Source organism: Periplaneta americana, chromosome 13 (assembly GCF_040183065.1).
Source record: "Periplaneta americana isolate PAMFEO1 chromosome 13, P.americana_PAMFEO1_priV1, whole genome shotgun sequence".
NCBI lineage: Eukaryota > Metazoa > Arthropoda > Insecta > Blattodea > Blattidae > Periplaneta > Periplaneta americana.
Genome location: NC_091129.1, coordinates 111,528,269 through 111,549,618, shown reverse-complemented (window position 1 = coordinate 111,549,618; position 21,350 = coordinate 111,528,269). Strand labels below are relative to the sequence as shown.

The 21,350-nt window shown below is 37.0% G+C and overlaps 1 protein-coding gene across 1 annotated transcript in view; it reads left to right on the top strand.

Moving 5' to 3' along the window:
• LOC138712265 (protein bowel-like) overlaps positions 1–21,350 on the top strand; it is an 81,931-nt gene that overhangs the window by 29,159 nt on the left and 31,422 nt on the right. The window contains exon 2 of the mRNA XM_069843845.1: positions 15,410–16,250. Coding sequence (XP_069699946.1) covers positions 15,430–16,250 — 821 coding nt within the window. The 5' untranslated portion in view covers positions 15,410–15,429. The remainder of the gene's footprint in view (positions 1–15,409; positions 16,251–21,350) is intronic.

Here is a 21,350-nt window from a genome sequence, read left to right as displayed (position 1 = left end):
TATGTGAAAATTTGAAACACCTCACCTGTCTACTTATCTGAAATACTGGTGAACATTACTTTTCTCTTTTTTTTTGTGGTGGGGGTGGGGGCGCCTCATACCATTTATGGGCCGTCAAACGGGACGATTCGAAGCAGACATTTTATTCTTTGTTCGCGATATGTGGAATATATTTTTAAAATAATTAAATGGACAAATGAGTCGATATTTTTTCGACTTTTAAAGCTGTCTCGAAAGCTCCCTTAAAATGATATGATATAACTATGCATAAGAAGAAATGATTTTATATAATTTGTTTTACAGCAAATGAATCCGCTTTTATTCTGTGTGTGTGTATGTATATATATATATATATATATATATATATATATATATATATATATATATACACACACACACACACACACACACAATTTCAGTAATTATGGACAATTTTGTAGCTTCTCTTTGTACCCCTGTGTATCAATTCTAATGCCTTAAGGGAAGGAATAGGTGAAATTACTAAATCTTACAGTTTTCATTTTTTTCTCAAAGACCAATGACACCAGAATAAAATTATGTGACACGTTTCCTTATTAAGATGAAATAAAAGGCAGGAATTTTTTTCAACGTGATTTTCTTTAATTTTCGACGTGTGGAACCATTTATATAATTAATTAATATATAAATGGTTCCACACGTCGAAAATTAAAGAAAATCACGTTGAAAAAATTCCTGCCTTTTATTTCATCTTAATAAGGAAACGTGTCACATAATTTTATTCTGGTGTTCTTGGTCTTTGAGAAAAAAATGAAAACTGTAAGATTTAGTAATTTCACCTATTCCTTCCCTTAAGCATGACCTTGACTAATATCAGATCATGGTGCTAAATATTGCGTGTAAAATATTCCTATAGAAATTAATTTATTAATTATTTAACGAAAGAAACGTACTTTTATACACAGCATTACTTCAACAGACAACAAATCCAAATCGCCTCCCTTGTCAAAGGAATCACAGATGTTTTCATTATAGAAGGGAAGATGAAGTGCTTGGGTTTCCCATGATTTACTTTCTTACTTTCTTTTTTTATATTCGGAATCTTCGCAAAAGACGCTCTTGAAAGAAAAAGGAGTGACCAGTTTTGTTAAAAGTAAAAGGGAAAAATTAAAACAAAGAAAATGAAATTCTAAAAAACATGTCCTAAAAATATGTGGAGAAAATTACGCATGCAAAAACGGTATGTAAACCAACCAAAATGAAGGGACTACGTAGCGATTAATTTTTGGTCCTACAGAATTTATCTGTTATGGTAACAATTGTTATTAGAGGAGAAAAATTCGTTCCGACGGCGCGGATCGTACCCGGGTCGTTGGTTCTACTGCCCGTGCCTCACTTCCTGAGCTGTTTCTTTGCGGGGCGAGACGCAGAGGGACAGGGTAGGAGGAGCTGCGTACCGCATGTGCCTACTACCCTACGTTCAACACATCGGCCTTTTCAGGATTCCTTTCGTCAGCTATGGAGCAAGATCAGCCATTGACAAGCGAATGTATAGGCTGTCCCCTCACGAAACAGATTATGTCCCCATCAATTCCTGTAACTAAACACTAATACCAGTTGTAGACTATAGTCTCTACAAGACATTATAGACCTAATCGCGATTACGGTTATCACGTGTACACATCCATAAACTCTTTCCTCAATGGCAGTGTTTCTCAAACTTTTTCCACCGCGAAACCCCTTTTAATCTAAAGTGTAACTGCGGAATCCCTGTAATATTTTATTAGTGTTTAAGTTGACAGACAAGTGAAAGCTAGTATCTCAATAATTCTGTTCAGTGGGACGAATGTATTTGCTTTTTAAGCCTGCAATCTGGTTTTATGGCGGAAAGTTGTAGTCTCATTTCTATTGTACTTCTGCATTTTGTCTTTTCGATATTTTGTTTTAGTGAACAGATGCGCAGAGAATCCAGTGATGAAAGTGATAAATATTATGGGTATTTTCCGTTTTAGATGGGCATTAAACATATTATTATTACGCATATTCTTGGATTATTATTATTATTATTATTATTATTATTATTATTATTATCATTATCATTATCATTATTATCGGTGGTTTCATGTTATTATTGATTCATATTTCCGTAACATTTATATATTTTTATAGTATCCACTAAGTATAAAATAGCCACCGGAGCAGTCCAGTCGGCTAAGGCGTTTGCCTATCGATCCAGAGTTGCACTCGGGCGCGGGTCCGATTCCCGCTTGGGCTGATTACCTGGTTGGGTTTTTTCCCCAAGGTTTTCCTCAACCGTAAGGCGAATGTCAGGTAATCTTTGGCGAATCCCCGACTTCATCTCGCCAAATACCATTTCGCTATCATCAATCCCATCGATGCAAAATAACCTAGTAGTTGATACAATGTCGTTAAATAACCAAGTAAAATCATATAAGGCTCACGGAACCCCAGAACATACTTTGAGAAATGCTGCTCTATGGTAATTCAGCAGTTGTCCAAACTGAACGAAGAGTGGCCTAGTGTGTACTTACATTTTAGGAAATCGCCATCAGAGATAATAGCGATAGTGGTAACCACGATTAGAGTATCCAGTATTATAACCAGTAAAGATCCCTGCGATGGCGTAGGATAATGTTTTCAGAACATGTAATATGCTGCCGTGCCGCCACGTTGCACCTCCCGTGACGTTCCGAGCAGACCTAAGAGGCGTGGTTATAAGCACTAGGGAACTCTCGGTTCAGGACGTGAGACACGGGCAGTACGTACCACGCGCTCTAACCACTAAGCTACGCCGAAGTTCAATCCACAGCACCGGATCGAATCCCTCTCCTCTAGTGTTTTTCCCTTTGTGGCTTTACTCCATGTTCGACTTATTATATTAAGTCAACTGCCATTATACAAGGAGCGCACTCAACTGAGTGACTTGGTGGCTGGGATTCCACACTATATGCACTGTTGGGCGAAGAATCTACGTAAAAATTAATTTTTAGTCCTACAGAATTTATCTGTTATGGTAACAATTGTTATTAGAGGAGAAAAACACTAGAGGAGGAGGATTCGATCCTGTGCTGTGAATTGAACTTCGTTGTAGTTCAATGGTTAGAGCGCTTGGTACGTAGAACCAAAGACCCGGGTTCGATCACGGAGCGAATTTTTCTCCTCTAATAACAAAATGAAGGGAACATATGAATCCTCTAGATTCAAAACCCCCTAAAGACCATTGTCCAGAATTGAGTTATGCCCACATATTACTTGCTAAGAATGAATTCTAATGGTTTATATAGTTTGAATTTAAAAAAAAAATCACGAATTTTAAAGCAAAAGGTTTGTTAAAATTTACTGTTAGGTTGAAAATTCCCTCTATTTTCCACCAATCACTTATACTTTAATTTGTGAAAGTGGATATGGGGATTTTGAATCTATAGGATTCATATAAAGACCAACATAATGAAAAAATAGACCAGTTCTAGTAGACTTAATAGAGGAAGGACCGAACGGCTCACATCACGATGGCGGTTGTGGTAGTGGCGGCAGTAGCGACTTCGGAAGCTAAATATGTTTATTATGTGTTGGACATTTAACACTGTCTTCCTCCCCTGCTGAGATAGCGTCTGAATTTAATATGTGGGCTGTGATCCGAGAACGAAGCGAATTCACAGGAGCTGAAGAATTTATTCAGACGAAGGCAAGTGTGACCCAGTTGAGGCAGCTGTCACTCCACATCCGGCGGGTGTTGATAAAAACACAATGCCAACTGGGTAATAAGAAAGTCGTAATGTTATTTGTAGCCGGCTACAGAAGTAAACAAAGTCTTACGAGACAGTCATTAAGTGGCGTAAGACAAAGTCTTCAGTCAGTAAGGACGGGGCAGAGGCATGCATGGAGTGGTGGCACAATATCTGTTACGAGATGTCAGGAACGGTGAGTTTAAAACGTACAATTTAAAGGGCAACGTAGACATTTTGTCATGAAAGTTACATATTAGAATGATCTTAGTATACGTGCATATATGTACATATATTCTAATAAGGACTGAAGTGAAGGGAGATTCAAATCCACGCGGACAGACTGTTCATTTATGGGTCTATTGACTTATTTTAAAATTTCGACTTGGCTAGAAATGACTTTAAAATTTGACTGGAGCCCTCTCTAATTCGGGGACAGAGTTCTTTCACGTGCAGTAAGTCTACTACACGGACCTATCATTTTTATTTCCCTTTGAAAAGAAACTATACAGTATTAGGTAGGCCTATTTTCTTCGTCCTGAAAAATCCAGTGCCCTTGGCTTGGCTTACATTCGCTAACGTCGATTTCGTACGTATATACAGATGCGGAAATAACATTTTGAACTACCTTATTGTAGTTTATAAGTCACGCTTACAACTGCGCATGTACAGTAAACAAGAACCCCTATATATACGCTAGTTGTGGACAGTCGTGGGAATTTGTTGCCTACATACAGGCGGACTCCCATAAAGACTCGCTCCAAATTTTAATTCCGAATTTGTACATTATGTATGTATGTACCGGTATATAATGAATGTATGTGTATTTACCTCTGATTGATATTGAAGTTCTGCCTGATACATCTGTTATCAGACAGTACAGCTCACTATACCAGTGAATTATTAATTGCCTGTGGCTTTCAGAAACAGTTCTTGTCCCATCAAGGGAGAGTGGGACTGAATTTTCTATTTTGGTAATTTAAGCAATTGATTTGAAATTTGGCACAATTTATGTACCAACTAAAGAAAGTGTTGTACAAAATGTCAAAACTTTATCTTCAATAGTTTCTGAAACATCATAATTATAACCAAAGCCACCGTTTTTGGCGCGTGAAGTAAGTAATGGGAACCTTGAGAGCGAGTATCTTATCTTTGCCACAGTGTGTGGACGAGAAAGCTGACAACTGTGATTGGCAGATTGCTAACGTCACATCTGTTTAGGAGGTGGTACCATTCTCAGCCGAAGTGAGAACAGTTGCCATGCCTTGTCTTTGTCGCAATCAGTAGGCAATAAGACTGACAACTGTGATTGGCAGATTGCTGACGTGACGTGTATTTGGGTGGAACTGTTCTCAGCTGCACTGGCAACAAGTGCTCACTGACTGACTTTTTACTCAAGGACACGCGCCAAAAACGCTGGCACTGGCTATAATTAATTTTTCATTAGCGGAATTGTGCAAATTTTGTAAAGCTTTGACTACTTGTGTCCATTCAATTGAAAGGCAAAAACAATAATTACATTTTCTGGTACCTTCATACTACATATGAGCCGTTCAGAGCGGAAGTGGTAAGTCAAAAATAGTTAATATTGAATTTATTTAAGCTCTTAGTAGTCAGTGGATAGCACGAAGGACATATTAATTGCTACTTTGCGCTGTATTTTACAGAATTTTTACTTTAAACCTCATTACCCAATTTTGACTTACACCACTTCTGCTCTGAACGGCTCATATAATACTTGCTTATGGCTTTTAGAGCACCCGGAATTGCCGCCTTCACATAAGCCCGCCATCGGTCCCTAGCCTGAACAAGATTAATTCAGTCCCTACCATCATATCCCATCTTCCTAAAATCCATTTTAATGTTATCCCCCATCTATGTCTCGGACATCTCAAAAGTCTTTTTCTCTTAGATATTCCAACTAACACTCTATATGCATTTCTGGCATCGTCCATATGTGCTACATATCCTACCCATCTATCCAGTTATTTGTTTTTCGAGCTGATATTAAGTATGAAGACATTAATTTTTCTTTATAATGAAAAAATATACCGATAACATTATCTATTTTTCATTATAAAATATTATTGTGGGTTAAACCATGAAGCTACCATAAAATAAATTCTTAAAAATAAAGACTTTGTATCAAAGATTATTAATGTAAACTACCATGTAAATGGGACTAAAACTGTAACGCATTTTTCATGTATAAAAATGAATAACTCTGAAAAATGAGTTTTCTAGATACAGGAGTCATATAAGGGCTACGCAGGGTGATGTTAAAATTCGATGGTGTTCGGTAAAGCGGGTTGTCATTTTTGTGCAAATGGAATTTCGTTCCCCAAGTGAATACGCAATTTAAATTCTACAAGTGGGTGTAAACAAAAAGGAACCCTAGCATTTGATGTGTCTTATTTGTGAAGAAAACTATTTGCAATAAGTGTTCGAAGTTTAATTTTTCATTTATCTCAAAATTCATTTTTTATGTCTTAACTTCCTTACCCATACTCAATCGAAATGTCCTTGGACTTTTCAAATGACTACGCGTGAACAGTATTAGGCCAAAATAGGGGTATTTTTACACAAAAATCTAAATTTCGAAGTTTTGGCCATTTTTGTCTCAAATTGTGTTTCCATTGTCCGTTAATGGTATATATTCTGTTTTAACACTGATATAATTATTGTTGGAGGATAGATTGTTTATTCATAGGTTATTTCATTCCGTTCATTAGGGACACTTAAATCTTACAGAAGTTCTGAGAGTATAGTGTACTATATCATACTTCAAACATAATTATATATAAGATGTATGTGCACAGACACGATATATAGCATAATACACCTGCATTTGTGACCTAACTTAACCTACAGAATTTTTTTCAGCATTTTTCCTCATGTCAGTGACTTCTTTTTTTGAAGTGTAGAATTATATTGCACTTTAACAATAAAACAACAAATGTCTCAGGAGGATATATTCTCATTCTATTATATTTTTAGTTTGTTTTTCGGCAGAAGAAAAAGTTTACTTGTTACTGTAGTATTTATTATGGGAAACATGACGTGTTCAGTTTAGAACTGACTATTCTAACTATACGGTAGTCCATCAAAAAAGGACGATAGGTAACACTGTATGGGGTATGGTATGAAAAGGTTGTTTAGTTTATCGAAGAAAATTATTATGTAAGGCATGATAACCAATGAGAAATTATAATGCGAAGTTTATTGCTACTGGAATATGGCGTGTCTGGATGAGACAGTTTTACAGCACATAATATAACTTTCGGGTTACAAACATGTGACTCAAGTTTTGTCTGAAAGAAATATTGTACAGTTTTCATCAGTGACAAAATATATTCACTCCTTAGAGTACATTAGACGTTGTTGTCTCCTACACTTCGAATTGGATTTTTCCTTCATGAGACCTCGGGCATTTTCTATTGATTTGCATTCAAGAACTGTTTCGATAAGTCATACCGTACGTTGATTTCAGAACTTCCCACCTTGAATAATTTGTATATGCAGGAGACATGATTTTGAGGAAGAACATATCGATTTAGTTTTCGAGGGGTTATTTAAAAACTACTACTCATTGAATGTTTTATTACACACTTTCACCCACTCACCCCCACTTCTGAATTTTAAATTACACTCCTTATCTTCAGACATATCATTTTAAAAGGGGGAAAAATTCTATCCGTAAAAAAAATAGGTCCATCCGTTTCTAAGATAGAGCCAGAAACGTATATAATTTGATAACTAACAGTAATACGATTAGAGGGGTTAAATATGCATAGTACAACGTTTATAACAAACGCCAATAGAAACAGAATCACAACAATAGTTCACGGCCTACGAATAATACCCGAAGTTCCTACACACGCGATATGACCTAAGATGTTAAAGCGTGTATAAATAAACTTAACAATAAGATAAAATCCGTGTATATGGTGGGTCCCTATCACCACAACATGGCGCGTCCTCAGGTTGCGGACAGAGGATTTATTTATTTATTGGGTTATTTTACGACACTGTAGCAACATCTCAGGTTATTTAGTGTCTGAATGGAATGAAGGTGATAATACCAGAGTCCAGCACCGAAGGTACCCAGGATATTAGGTTGAGGAAGAAATCTCAACCAAATAATTGCCCCCACCGGGATTCGAACCCGAGCCATCTGGTTTCGTGGTCAGACGCGCTGACCGTTATTTCACAGGCTTGGACCGGATAGAGGAGACGGCACCCGATATTTATTTATTTACTGTGGTGGAGTTAAAGCCATCAGGCCTTCTCTTCCACACCACCAGCAATGCAATACAACTACATACAAGAAAAATTATACTACAATGCAATTGTAATAACGAGTGACAGACTGAATATGACATAAAAATAACTAAACGTACAAAGTAGAAATTGAAAATAATAAAAATTAATCGAAAATATTAAATGATGCAAAAAAGAAAAAAAAAAAAAACATACGGATGTGAAGGGTAGCTGCGAATATATAGAATAAGCAGTCGCGGACAGCCGATAAGGGGTGGTCCTCCGCTTGGGGGTTGGACGAAGGGCTAACAACCCATCACCGTAAAAACAGCTTGTTACGAAACCATAACATTAGCCTCGGAATTGGATTGATTCTCTGGCACGACCACAGCAAAGGAATAAGGTTATGAGATTTGGTACTTGGAAGAGTCTTAGTTGGAAGACCGGAGGGAAAAAGACTTTTGGGGAGGCCGAGACATAGATGGGAAGATAATATAAAAATGGATTTGAGGGAGGGGGAATATGATGGTAGAGACTGGATTGATCTTGCTCAGGATAGGGACCGATGGCGGGCTTATGTGAGAATAACAGTGAACATCCGGGTTCCTTAAAATACATTTGTAAATAAGTGAGTAATAAAATAAATAAAATAAACAACTGTTGGAAAATTCCACGACATAGAAAAACTCTAGCCATACCAGGCAAACAGTAGATTTGTTTTCTAGTACAAATTGTAACAGCACAGTATTTTTATAATACGATCCAGTATCAACCAAACTTTAATTCATTAAATGATACGTATGTGGCTCTACCTCAAAAAGTGATGGACTGAATTATGAATTTTTTTTGTAGACGAATTGGGTATTGTATAGATTCGTAACAATCTGGGCAGGGCATGTAGAACGTAGGGGCAAATCCAGAAATGCATATAGAGTGTTAGTTAAGAGACCGGAGGGAAAAAGACCTTTGAGGAGGCCGAGACGTAGATGGGAGAATAATATGAAAATGGATTTGAGGGAGATGGGATATGATGATAGAGAGTGGATTAATCTTGCACAGGATAGAGACCGATGGCGGGCTTATGTGAGGGCGGCAATGAACCTGCGGGTTCCTTAAAAACCATTTATAAGTAACTAAGTAAGACGGATTGAGTATGTCATCTCCTTTAAAATGACGTGTCTGAAGATAAAGGTATAAAATGAAATTCATGGGATGGGTGGAGGTAAAGAGGTGGAACAGAAAATTAAATCAGCAGTGGTTTTTGAACTATCCCCTCGAAAACTAAATTGATTTGTTTTTCCTCAAAATCGTGTCTCCTGTACATCCGAAATTGTTCAAGGCGGGCAGTTTGGAGTGAACACACGGTATATTTCTAGTATTACGCTTACCTTCTGAATGATTATATAAGTGTCATTTATTTAAATGTCTCTAAATTTAATCTTCATATTTAATACAATTTATTGCATTCATAGGTTCAGTTAGTCGCAGGTCTTGTTAGAAGATTTTATAGGTATCATATATGATGGAAACGTATGCTTTGTGCGTCGTGAAACAAATAGGCTACAATATTGAAGTATTGACTCTCGTCATCATAGATGCCATGGCTAAAAGTAATAAAAAATACCTATGACATTTGAGGGGGTAGCCCATAGGTCTATAGGCCCTTTTTCGGGAGAATGTTTAATTCGATTCTCCGTGTTAAAATCTACTTGCTTACATAGTTTCGTTTCAATATCTTGTAAACAGAGGGCAGGGTAGCTAATTGAATGAACCTATGCACCCTCGCGTAGTTGTGGAACTCAGCAAACATCAGTGAAGATGATCCTCAAAGTGACTGTGAGTCCGTCCAGATGTGCACTAAAGTGTAAACTGCACTCTGAAGATAAACTCTGAAGTGAGTGTGAATCCATTCTCGATTAATATTAAATAATCTGTAATTTGTGCCCAACAGACATTCTTGATTTTTACATTTTCGGTACAATTTATGGCTTAACTATGAGATATATGTAAGAAATATAATTTTACTAAAATGATTAACTTGTAAACATCTGTAATGTGTGCTGTTCAATGCTGATAATTAGTTTTTGCTAAAATATATAATCATATTGAAATAAATTTTATAAAATGAACTGGAAAAGGAGCCTATAAAATGCTTCAATAAAATATATACTAGTCTAGTCAGAAAGTACCGGAACTTCGGGTGACAACGCCATGCTCTATAGGCAACTTCTCTACCTTGTCCGTGTGATTTGTGACCTACTCTCAAGGCGTAGGATCTGCCAGCCTCCATACCACTTCTCGAAATATTCCTGAAGCTCATCTTTGGTCACTTCCTGCAGAGCGCTTGTCGCATGAATTTTTACCTCTTCGGCTGACGCAAATCGCTGTCCCTTCAGTAGGGATTTGAGCTTTGGAAATAAGTAGAAAGATGCGAAAACAAATGAATGAGATGTATAAACAATAGAATAATCTGCCATATTTAAGTATAAAAATATAGGGGTGTCATTTGAAATTTCAAAGTGGGGATGGCTGGGGTGTGGGGATGAAATCTAAAAAACAATTAAGCCTGGTTTCAGACTTCTCCCTCAATATCTAAATTGACGCGTTTTTTTTAAATTGAATTCAATTTAAATAATTAGTTATTTAGACTGAGAAGTTTTGAAATGAAAGCCCTGTATATTCAGTAGGCGTACCTATAAGACGCAGATAAATATTCACTTCCGTGCCTGGAATCGAATCGAGGTTCATTAGGTTTCTAGTGGCCAACTCTTATTTGCGCGGAGGACACGCCATCCGTATATATTTTGAAAGGCTGTGCCCTTTCACTACTTACCCTTTACTTCATATAAATGAGTGCGAACTCACAATATTTGAACAGAAAGTGCACCTAGTGTTTGCTCATTCGATGAAGAAACTGACTGCGTATTGGAAACGCGCGGGTTCGAACGCGCTCGAAGTATTTTTCTCTTATAACTTCTAGAACGTGTCCGTTTCCCACGAACTTTCTCTGAGTGCCGGAATTGTTTCTTTGGTGGTAAAAGCGACCGGAGCTAGAGCTATTCACTCTTCAAATGTTGCGGTTAAGAAAGCAGGTAGCTTTACTTCCTTGTAGATCATACGGTTTTATAACTTATCGAGTTTTTTAAGTCTATAAAACAGTGTCCTGCTATACTGACGTACACTAAACGTCAGCGGCAGCAAGGTTAGGTAGCCTGCTTTGCATGTTTAGGGACGCAGTGCAGGAATGTTGTAATATATGGACTTTGAAATTTATTTTCGAAAGTTTAGAACTGACATGTTTTGTTTTCAGTCTCTTTTCAAAAGCTGTTATTAGCGTATCAACCACATTGCACCAAATGACCGAACAGGCCGGCGTTACGCGCCTTAGGCCAGCCATCCTGGCCGAGGTTTTTCAGTCCCTCCGGGCAGTCCCGGGATAAGTGCCTTCAAGCAGGCCACGGCCGCTTTCTCCGAAGTCCTTCCCAAGTTTCATGTATAATAAATATGTATAGTCGGAAGCATACTACAACAAGTTTAAGGTTTTGTATGGTATTAGAAAATAAGTAAGTTTCTGATTACTGAAACCAACGTGCCATGGACCCAGCCAGATATTCAAGCCCACAATAGCGCATGGTCGTTGTAAGTATAGTGAGCATCACGTAAGAGCAGTTCCTAAAAGGCTAATTTGGCCGTCTCTTCAGTGTTGCCAACTAGTACTAGATATCACCAAAGAGGGTAAAATCACAATGCCATGTAAATAATAATAATAATAATAATAATAATAATAATAATAATAATAATAATATAATAAAATAATATAATAATGATATATTAAAAATAACGATGTCGTGTTTATTTACTTATTTACTACATCTCACCTTTATGTTGGGAGTTGTTTTCTAAAGGTTCAATAATTTGTGAAAGATTAGGCCTATACAGTATTTTCCTCCTGGACTTCTCGCACATTATGTTGGAAATTAGTATATTAATATGATCTAAGATTAAAATGTATTTTGTCTGATAAAATGAAATTCATTCATTGCTTTGACTAAACAGTTGACGGTTCACGAGACCTAACGTAAAAATATATTTTGTTTGATCATGTGAAATGATTAGTACAAACTCCGAAAACCGAATGCCACTTTGAAATATATGCTTAGGAACACTTACGCCTAATAATGTTGCTGTTCTAGTTGTAATTGCTGTCTCCTTGCGCATTTTCTATCTATCACTCAATTGCATGTACAGTATCACACCGTATGTTATATTTATTTATACTTATCTGACTATAATCTTGAATTGTAAGCACAATGCAACACATAAAATAACTATGATGTAATAGTATGTTCGAATTTCACTAGCTTCCAGGAATCGACTCAGAAATCTAGAAAAATTTGAATTTTCAGAATTTGCACTGCCAACAACAGCTGTTCCTGCTGCCAACGTAAAAGTTAGAAAATCACTACCAGTTGTAGTATTTCTCAGTATCGAAATTCGAAACGAAGTTTTCAAGAAGAAAATTCAACCTTCAAACTAGAAAATTACCATAATCCACTAGCATATCTAGTAATGGGGTAGAAATGGTTAGGTTTCACCCTTAGGGTATTAAGTAAGCTGATACGGACTATAGACACTGGACTTGTTCAGTACAAATGTATATTTTGTTTGTGTGCATTTGCCAAGGAAGAAGGGGAAATTACTGTGTTGATGGAGTGAAAGGGGTATGTACACCTTTCGCTGGTATAAATTTAGTGAAATTTATTATTTAATTGAAGTGTATGATCCCAAAACTCGCTTAGTCCATTTAGCAATTTTTATGATTTATACATATATGATTATGTTTGAACCTTCAATTATATTTTAAGAATGTTTCCTTCCAAAACAACGGCTAAAATTTTGTGTTATTGTGCACGTCACTTGAAAACTCGCGCAGTTCGTAGACCAGTGGATACAAAAACTAGCGCAGTTCTTTTCATAAAAATGGACTGAACGCATTTTGGAATCATACTCTTCAATTTCTACATATCCTGAAATAATTTTGCGCTGGAATTTGATGTAGTGATTAGACAGTACTTCTTGATTAATGGACATTTTGGAATCCAAAAAAACTTTTATTAAGGACAATTATATTTTAAATTGGAAGGTGCAATCTGCGAAGGGAAAATTTGTTTCGCTGATTCTAGTAAAATTTGGAATATTTTTATTGCTTTCTTCTCTATTTCATTTATAATGAGTGTGTTAATAAATCCTGCCATTATCAATTGAATATATAAATAAGAAATGTTTCTTTTAGATTTTTTGCCATGGATTATAAAAGTTAATTATTGTTACATAAAGAAATGTTAATGAAAAAATAACTTTAAATAATAAAGCAGTGCTAAAATGTGGTTTATTCTCTCTCCAGAATGAAATACAGTTGCATGCAAAATTTCATGAATTTACTTAAAACATGTGGAAGTTATGAGGAAAACGGATTTGAAAAAACTTAAGCTACGGGAAATGAGTGACAAATTTACCGAACATGAGAAGATCTGTCCATATTTAAATGGTTAAGTCAATTGATACAGTCTCACGTTTTAGGCCATAACTCGAAAAGTGTTAGAGATATTTAAACTTTTTTTTTCACCATACTAATGAGAAAAGTCCATTAAAAAAAAAAGAATTTTTTTTTTTCGGCTTCCGAAGGTGTACTGTATATGCCTCTTTGTATATAGATTTCCATATTTAGATCGTCACTGCATTTTACAAAATAGTGAGTCTGTTATTTTTTTAACATATTTCTGTTCATTTTTCGAATTTTTATATTCGTAAATTTTACATACAACAAATTAAATTAAATTACACTATTTTGATAATAGGTTTTAAAAGAGTTACAAAATTTTCGAAAAAAAAAAAAAAAGAAATAGTTGTACAACTACTGAACATATTATTTCCTTTTGACACTATGCAACAATGAATTACTCCGAAAAGTTTGAAGATTAAGGCATTGTTAAGTACTTGTGAGTGAATAGTAGGCCTATATTTTGACTTAATGTATGGTAGTTTACTCTGTGTATTACTAGGAAGTTAAGTGTTAAAATTACTTCAGTATTGAAGTAGTTTTTTCCCTTTAAACTGGAAATAGCGTTGTTAATCTGATTGCAAGATTGAATGTCTCCTGCGCAATTTAATTAAGTTTTCGGAGACGAAAAATATTTTTTTTTTCCAAAACGTTTTATACGTATGTATATGTTAATACAGCAGGCCTGATATAAGGTATAATGTTATGTGCGTGAAACTATGTACGAAAGTAGGTTGTATGCGTGAATGTAGTCTATGATCCAAATATGTTTTATACGTGAAGGTGTATGTAAGAGATGTGTAAAAATATGTATGAAAATATTTTTAATACTTGAACATATGTAGGCTCTATTAGGGAAGGTCTTTTAATTAGTAAAAATTATCACAGAAAATGTATTACGTAACATTCATCATTAAACATTTATTAGAATTAGTACTGTCTTACGTAAAATATTTATCAGAAGCAATTTACGTAAAACGTAAGATAATTTTTTATGTGACAATGTGTAAGCCTATAAGAGACAGTGTTGTTTCATGCGTGGAAATAGGTATGAAAATGTTTTTAATGCTTAAACATATTATGTAGGTCTATGAGAGACGGTGTTGTTTTCATGAGTAAAAATTATCATAATTAGTGCTACGTAAAATATTTATCAAAGCCATTGTTGATTTACGTAAAATATTTATCAGAAATAATATTGTTTTACGTAAGTTAACATACTTATCAGAAACAATACTTAAGATATTTATTAGTGTCAATGTTTTACATAAAATATCAGAGGCAATACTGTTTTACATAAGATATTTATGAGAGGCAATGTGTTACGTAAATATTTATCAAAGGCGTTACTGTTTTGCATAAAATATTTTTCAGACTAATTTTTTTCATGTATAAAAGTTCCTATCTCCTGTTTGTTTAATCATTTCACTTTTATCCCACCATGATCAAGTGATCGATCTTGTGAGTCTGTTTCCCTATAGGTACTTCCCGATCTGTACGTGATCATGACGTACGTACACATAAAGACGGGGTTTCTCAAACTATGATGCACGGACCATAGTGGTCATCGTGATGTAGCTTGATGGACATTATATAAAAATATTACCATTTTAAAAATATTAATGTATTTGTATTCGCAATCTTAAGATTTAAAATAGGCAATTTAAAAAATAAAATAAAATAAATGACGCAAGTAATTATAAAGACAAACAGGTAAGTAACCACTTAACAGTTCGTAGACATTTTAGAATTAAAAAGTCTGAGTAACACCGGATTACAAGCCATTTGGTAAGGTGCACACTGTAGTGTGGGCGGCCGGCTTCAAGTGTAATGTTGTGACACCCGCCCTCATTTGCATGCGCAGGTGATCGAGACGGCGCTGCCATGCCGGTGGAGGGCGCTGCGGAAGGTTCCGCCGCTTCCGCGGGGTCGTCAGGCGGCGCTTCCACATCATCAGCCCCGCGGGACGAACCCCTATCCCTGTCGCTACCGCGCCCGCCCTTGTCAGGGCGGAGCTCGTCGTCGTCGCGTGGAGGCCCCGGGTTCGAACTCTATCACCATCACCTGGCAGCCGGTCTGGGCGGCCTGCACCGAGAGAGTTCGGCCTTCGTGCCCGTCGTGCCCCAGCGCTTCGTGGCGTACCCTCCCCTCCTCATGGAGGACAAGGTCGAGGGCCGCAAGTCGACGTCTGGCACCAGCTTCGAGCTGATGGCGCTCATGGCCGACAAGAGGAAGGAGCTGGCGCTGAGGGAGGAGGCCGCGCGCGTCGCCGCCGCCCACGCCGCGGCTGCCGCCGCCATGCTGCTGCCGCACCCGCACAGGGGCCAGCCGCCCCCGCCGGGGATACTGGAGGGGCTCCCGGGAGCGCCGCCGCCCCACCACCCGTACGGCCCGCCGGCCGGGATCTTTGCGCCCGGCGGATCGGGGTCCGGGTCGGGTGCCGGACCCGGCAGCTTCCCGTTCCCCGGTGCCGCGTTCCCGCCACACCCCCACCACCCCCACGCGCACCTGGACCGCAGGCTGCTGAGGGCGCCCGGCAGGGCGTCGCGCCCCAAGAAGCAGTTCATCTGCAAGTTCTGCAGCCGGCAGTTCACCAAGTCGTACAACCTGCTGATCCACGAGCGCACGCACACGGACGAGCGGCCCTACTCGTGCGACATCTGCGGCAAGGCGTTCAGGCGGCAGGACCACCTCAGGGACCACAGGTAAGCCGCGTGCCTCCGCGAGCAGGCTCTGGAATGCGGCGAGCGCACTGGCAACCACGCGAGGGAACTGACGCGGTGGTTTTCCTCAGTCATCGAGCGGCCAAGGACACGGCTTCCGGTGCGTAACCGCGGCGGCAGCTGGAGCGTGCGCTTCCTTCCGGTGCGCTCGTTCGCTCCAGCGGATCCTTCGCGTGTTGCACAGCCAGCCGCTCCATGAAGGTTATGCTCGGTTGCCTATTTGAATTAGTCACAAGGCTTCCAACAAATTTGCTGCAAACATTTTTTACACGTACTGCAATGCTCGCCCACGGCTACACCTGTCAGAAGTATTAAAACCTGACACGGTGCATAAACGCAGCTTGCAGTTACCCGGCTACCGATTATGGCCAGAGTTTAAAGTGAACCGGAATGCTGCTCTGGCAAGAATCCTCACCGATGAAGGACGAACTCGTGTTCAGTTCTCGATGACTGTGAGAAATTGCGCTGACTTCCTCTCTTTTATCTGTTCCATAGAGCGTTCGGAGTTTATAAAATACCATTGGGTATTAGGCGTCTTCTTAGCGAATATTTCGCCTTTTTGTAATATAAGTTATTTACGTGTTTTCTAACGCATATAAAATAACAGAAATAAATCTTCCATTTATTCGGTTATTGAAAATACGACAAACTAATATAAATGTCTATAAGTAATATAAAGCGTTTATATTTGAAGCAATGCTTAATTATTACAGTATTTTGATACATTTTTTATTTCATATACATTGGAAAATACGTAAACAACTTGCTTTAGTTGTATTACAAAGAGGATGACTGTCTGCTAAGAATACCCAATGACATTTTCTAAAATCCGAACTCCCTTTAATGGAGTGGGTACTCGTTTCAGCATTTTTTTCTAATCAAAATTCTGTAACACTTCTTTTGAAGTGCTTGTAGCGTACATTATTATAGATAAAGCAAAAAGATAAAGCCTTTTTACTTGAAAAATGTCAGCAGTTCTAATGTTTTTTCCCGTCAAACAATGAGGGGATATTTTAACATTGTACAATACAATCAGTGACTGCGCGAAAGCCCCCGCAGCGCTCGCAAAGCGGAGAGACCCTCATTAGAAGGACCCCTACTGTTAGGGACACTTAGATTGCAAGTTATAGCTGAGGGCGGGTGTAAAAAGGGTAGGCTTATCGATAACCTTGACGTCATCAGCTAGCAGTTTTCGTTATGTATTAGAACAGGTGCGTTTTTCAGTGTCAACATCGTAATGTACTCATAGTATACGGAGAGATATTTTATTTTTCAGTTATAATATTTACACAGTAATTGTAAGCTAATTCATTAATAGATGTTGCGATAAGTGTTTGTCATTATTTTTATTACGTGCTTTGCTTGACATGCATAATGTTCTGACGCTTACAATCTTTCCTGCTCCCGACTGCACATTTCCAATACAGTACTTAATTTAGTTAAGTTACGCTTATTTTAATGTTGTACTCTTAAGGTTATTCAAAAGTAAGTTCCCATTTTGAAATGGTAATAAGTTTGTCAAATTTTTAGATTCCACAAAAATAAAAAACACCTATTTGTTCGTAAAGAAATGGGATTTTATTAAAAACACACAAAAAAAATTAAATATAACCACCACTGTGTTGTTCAATAAGAAATAGTCTTTCTTCTATGCTATAAACGGCATTAGTAAGCACATTTCTAGGGATGTTTTCAATGACATCCGATATTGACTGTTTCTGTTACTCATGTGTAGTAGGTCTACAAAGAAATACCCTTTCTTTTAGATAACTCCATAATCAATAGTCAGCTGGATTTATGTCTGGTGACCTAGAAGGCCAACTGTTCGGAAAATGCCTACTAATTACACGATCACCAAATGTGTTGCGCAATAGTGTTTTTACATTATTGTGTATGCGAGGTGGAGCGTCGTCTTGCATGAAAACAATAATTTCGATTTCATGATTCTGTAACGCTGGTATTGCAAAGTCTTGCAACATTTGAAAATATCGCTGCTCATTACCGTCACTGTTTTTGTTTGTCTGTTTTCAATTTATTCATAGAAATATGGCCCTATTATGAAATGTGACGTAAAATCACACCAGACAGTAACCTTGATATCATGTAATCCTTGCTGTATAATTGTGTTCGGATTATCTTCTGTCCATGTCCTGCAATTATGAGTGTTAACACTTCCGTTCAATTCGAAATGTGCCTCATCTGTCCATTTCTCAATCCATGTAACATTCGATATCTTCTCAATGTATATACATGCATATTGTCTATTGCATTCGTAATAGTACTGAACGAGGCCAATTGGAACTTGTAAAAATTATTAAAATTACTCTCCTACAACTGCCCTCTGTATTCTGAACAACAATTATTGTTTAAACAAGCGTGACACAGTTACCAAAGCAATGAAAGGCGCATCGATTAAAAAACCCAAACCTTCTCAACAGTAATGACACCTATATGAAACCAATCTGCTTCAAAATAGGAACTTACTTTTGAATGACCTCATATATTCTAAGATGCATATTAGTCTGTATTATATAAAGAGGGAAGCGATCTGGTTTCAAGGAATAGCAGAAATAACTGCGGGAGTGGTCTGAGAATCTTTTGATAAGCCACCGAATGCAGTATAGAAACTGAAGCAGTACATACAACCAGAATAAATCGTTAATTAATTTGTGGTAATATAGTGATATTTCTATCTTCTGTTCATCATATCTGATCCCTTTCTGCTTCGTCTTCTAGGCCTAGATTCAGATATATCCTTTGTATCATGTACAACATTTGACCATTTGGTTATTGATCTTTCTCTTTTTCTTGAGCCTCTCGTTATATTTTTCTCTAGATTTTGGTATTTTACAACGACTTATTTCTTCCACAATTCCCTATCGTTTTAATATTTTCCGTCCTCTTCATCTGTTATAATTTTCTAAATTTCCATTATTCTCCGTATTTTTTTCTCTTTTAGATTTCGTCTCGTATCTTCTGCGGAAAAATAATGAGTGTATACAGGATGTCTGAAAAATAAGCAGACAAAATATTTTGGAATGTTCTTTATTCAAAAAACAAACAAAAGCTAAAGTTTTAATCTTCTAGCTTAAATAATTCTTGCGATATCAAATGAACATGATTTGTAATTAGGCAGTGTGTTGATGTGCATCATGGGTAATGCACATTTGTTTACTATCTGGAATCGAACTATTCAATTTATAACTTACCGCGGAATCAGAGATCTTCTCTCTATACACTGCCTATTCACTCTGAGTTAGGTTGAGCTTGCATAATTTTACCTATTAGAAAGTGGAAATTATTTGAGCGAAAAGAAACAAAACTTCGGGAAGGTCTTTCCTACAAATAACACATACCCTTTCCTTCTTTATGTCTTTCAGAGATTGTCTTTCTTTATTGGGAATGGGCTTTAACGAATTCACAGAATGACAACTTGAACATTATTTAAAATAGGGCTGTACGGTTTTCACTGGTCTATTTTAACGAAATTAATTTGTTGGTCTATTTTTGAGACGCCCTGTATAATGTGGATAAGTAGGTATATTTAATGAATTCCGTTACACTACATTGACAGTTAAACTTTTGTGGCAGCAATGTATTACTACCCATCTCTCTCTATCTCTCTCTCTCTCTCCTTTCGTGAGAGTGTGTATGCTAGCGTACATGTGTGGATTAGTCGCATCTTCCAAGTAATGCGATATTATGCAATTTATATAAATAACCCTGGAATTATGTAGACAACCCTTGCGATAACAGCAATGATCTAGGTCATTACAGGTTTTAACATAACTTGGGTTCAATAACATTAATATATTTTATTCCGTTGTTAAAAGCATTGACGTAGGTTATTTTAGATTGTAACATCATCACTTCTAGACAGACATTTTTATGCCTTATAAAGTAATATATTTTGTTCTACTGTATGTTAAATACATTAAAGTATTTGAATTAAGTAATCTGAAATAAATAGGCCAAAATCTAATAATCAGAGACTTACACGTTTCAGATACGGTTAAAATACTTTTACAGATTTTTTTTTCTAATTCGTGTATGGATTGTTGTAATGAGTTTTATGAATCTGCCACTAATAATTCATCATCGGCAAAAGAAGTCTTTTAAGATCAACATTTCTTAAGTTTTATTCCCTTTATCTTATTGCCAAGATAATTGCATTAAACTTTCTTCTTTCCTGGTGCTACAGACTTCTAGAGGACCTTGACTCCTAGAATGATTTTCCCCATTCTGATATGCTTGGGCTTCTGAAATTCACCAATATAGAAGCTAAAGAGTTTCGTGATGGGGCATCTCGTTTCATGTATAATTCTTAGTTTGAAGTCTAATCCTGTATTTTCTAAATATTAAATTCTAAATCCCAATTAACTGAAGGAGCTGACCGGATCTAACATTTTATTTTCTATTAGTTTCCGTTCGTAAGTGTGTATCCTATTAAAGTTCGTAACTTTGGACTTATGTGCGGAAATGTTAAGGTTATATTTTGTGCTGTCTTCCATAGTTCATATGTAATCTCCGCGTTCAATTAAGACCCAGCAGGTGTCAAAGATGACGCTTTTCCTTTGAAGAGATGGGTAAGAGTTTATTTATTGATTAGGCCTTCTCAGATGCCGTTACATCGTAAGTAGCGGTAACATATGTCTACCAATGATGCGTTAGCATTTTTAATTGACGCGCCTATATCCCACTTGGAGTATAAAACAACATTGTCATATCTCGATTTGATTGATGACGGCAAAAAAGGTTAATTTTAAATCCAAATTTAAACGTCATCTGGTAGCTTAAAATTTATTCACTGTGCATGGTGGTTGTAGAAATCAATATATTGACGTCGGTATAAAAATAATTGTAACTAGGGATAATCTCTACAATAAAAATGTGGCAACATTTCTTGGCTTTACAGGTGTTAATGCGTGCTTAAAGATACATACAACACAAAGCTAGAGTATTCATTGAACGATTTTACTTTACAGCTTTCTGTAAATTGTCCCCAGTTCCTACTGTAATTGTCTTGTCATCTACAATAACTTAATAGGTAGTTCAAATGTTATGTTTTATTTAACGACGCTC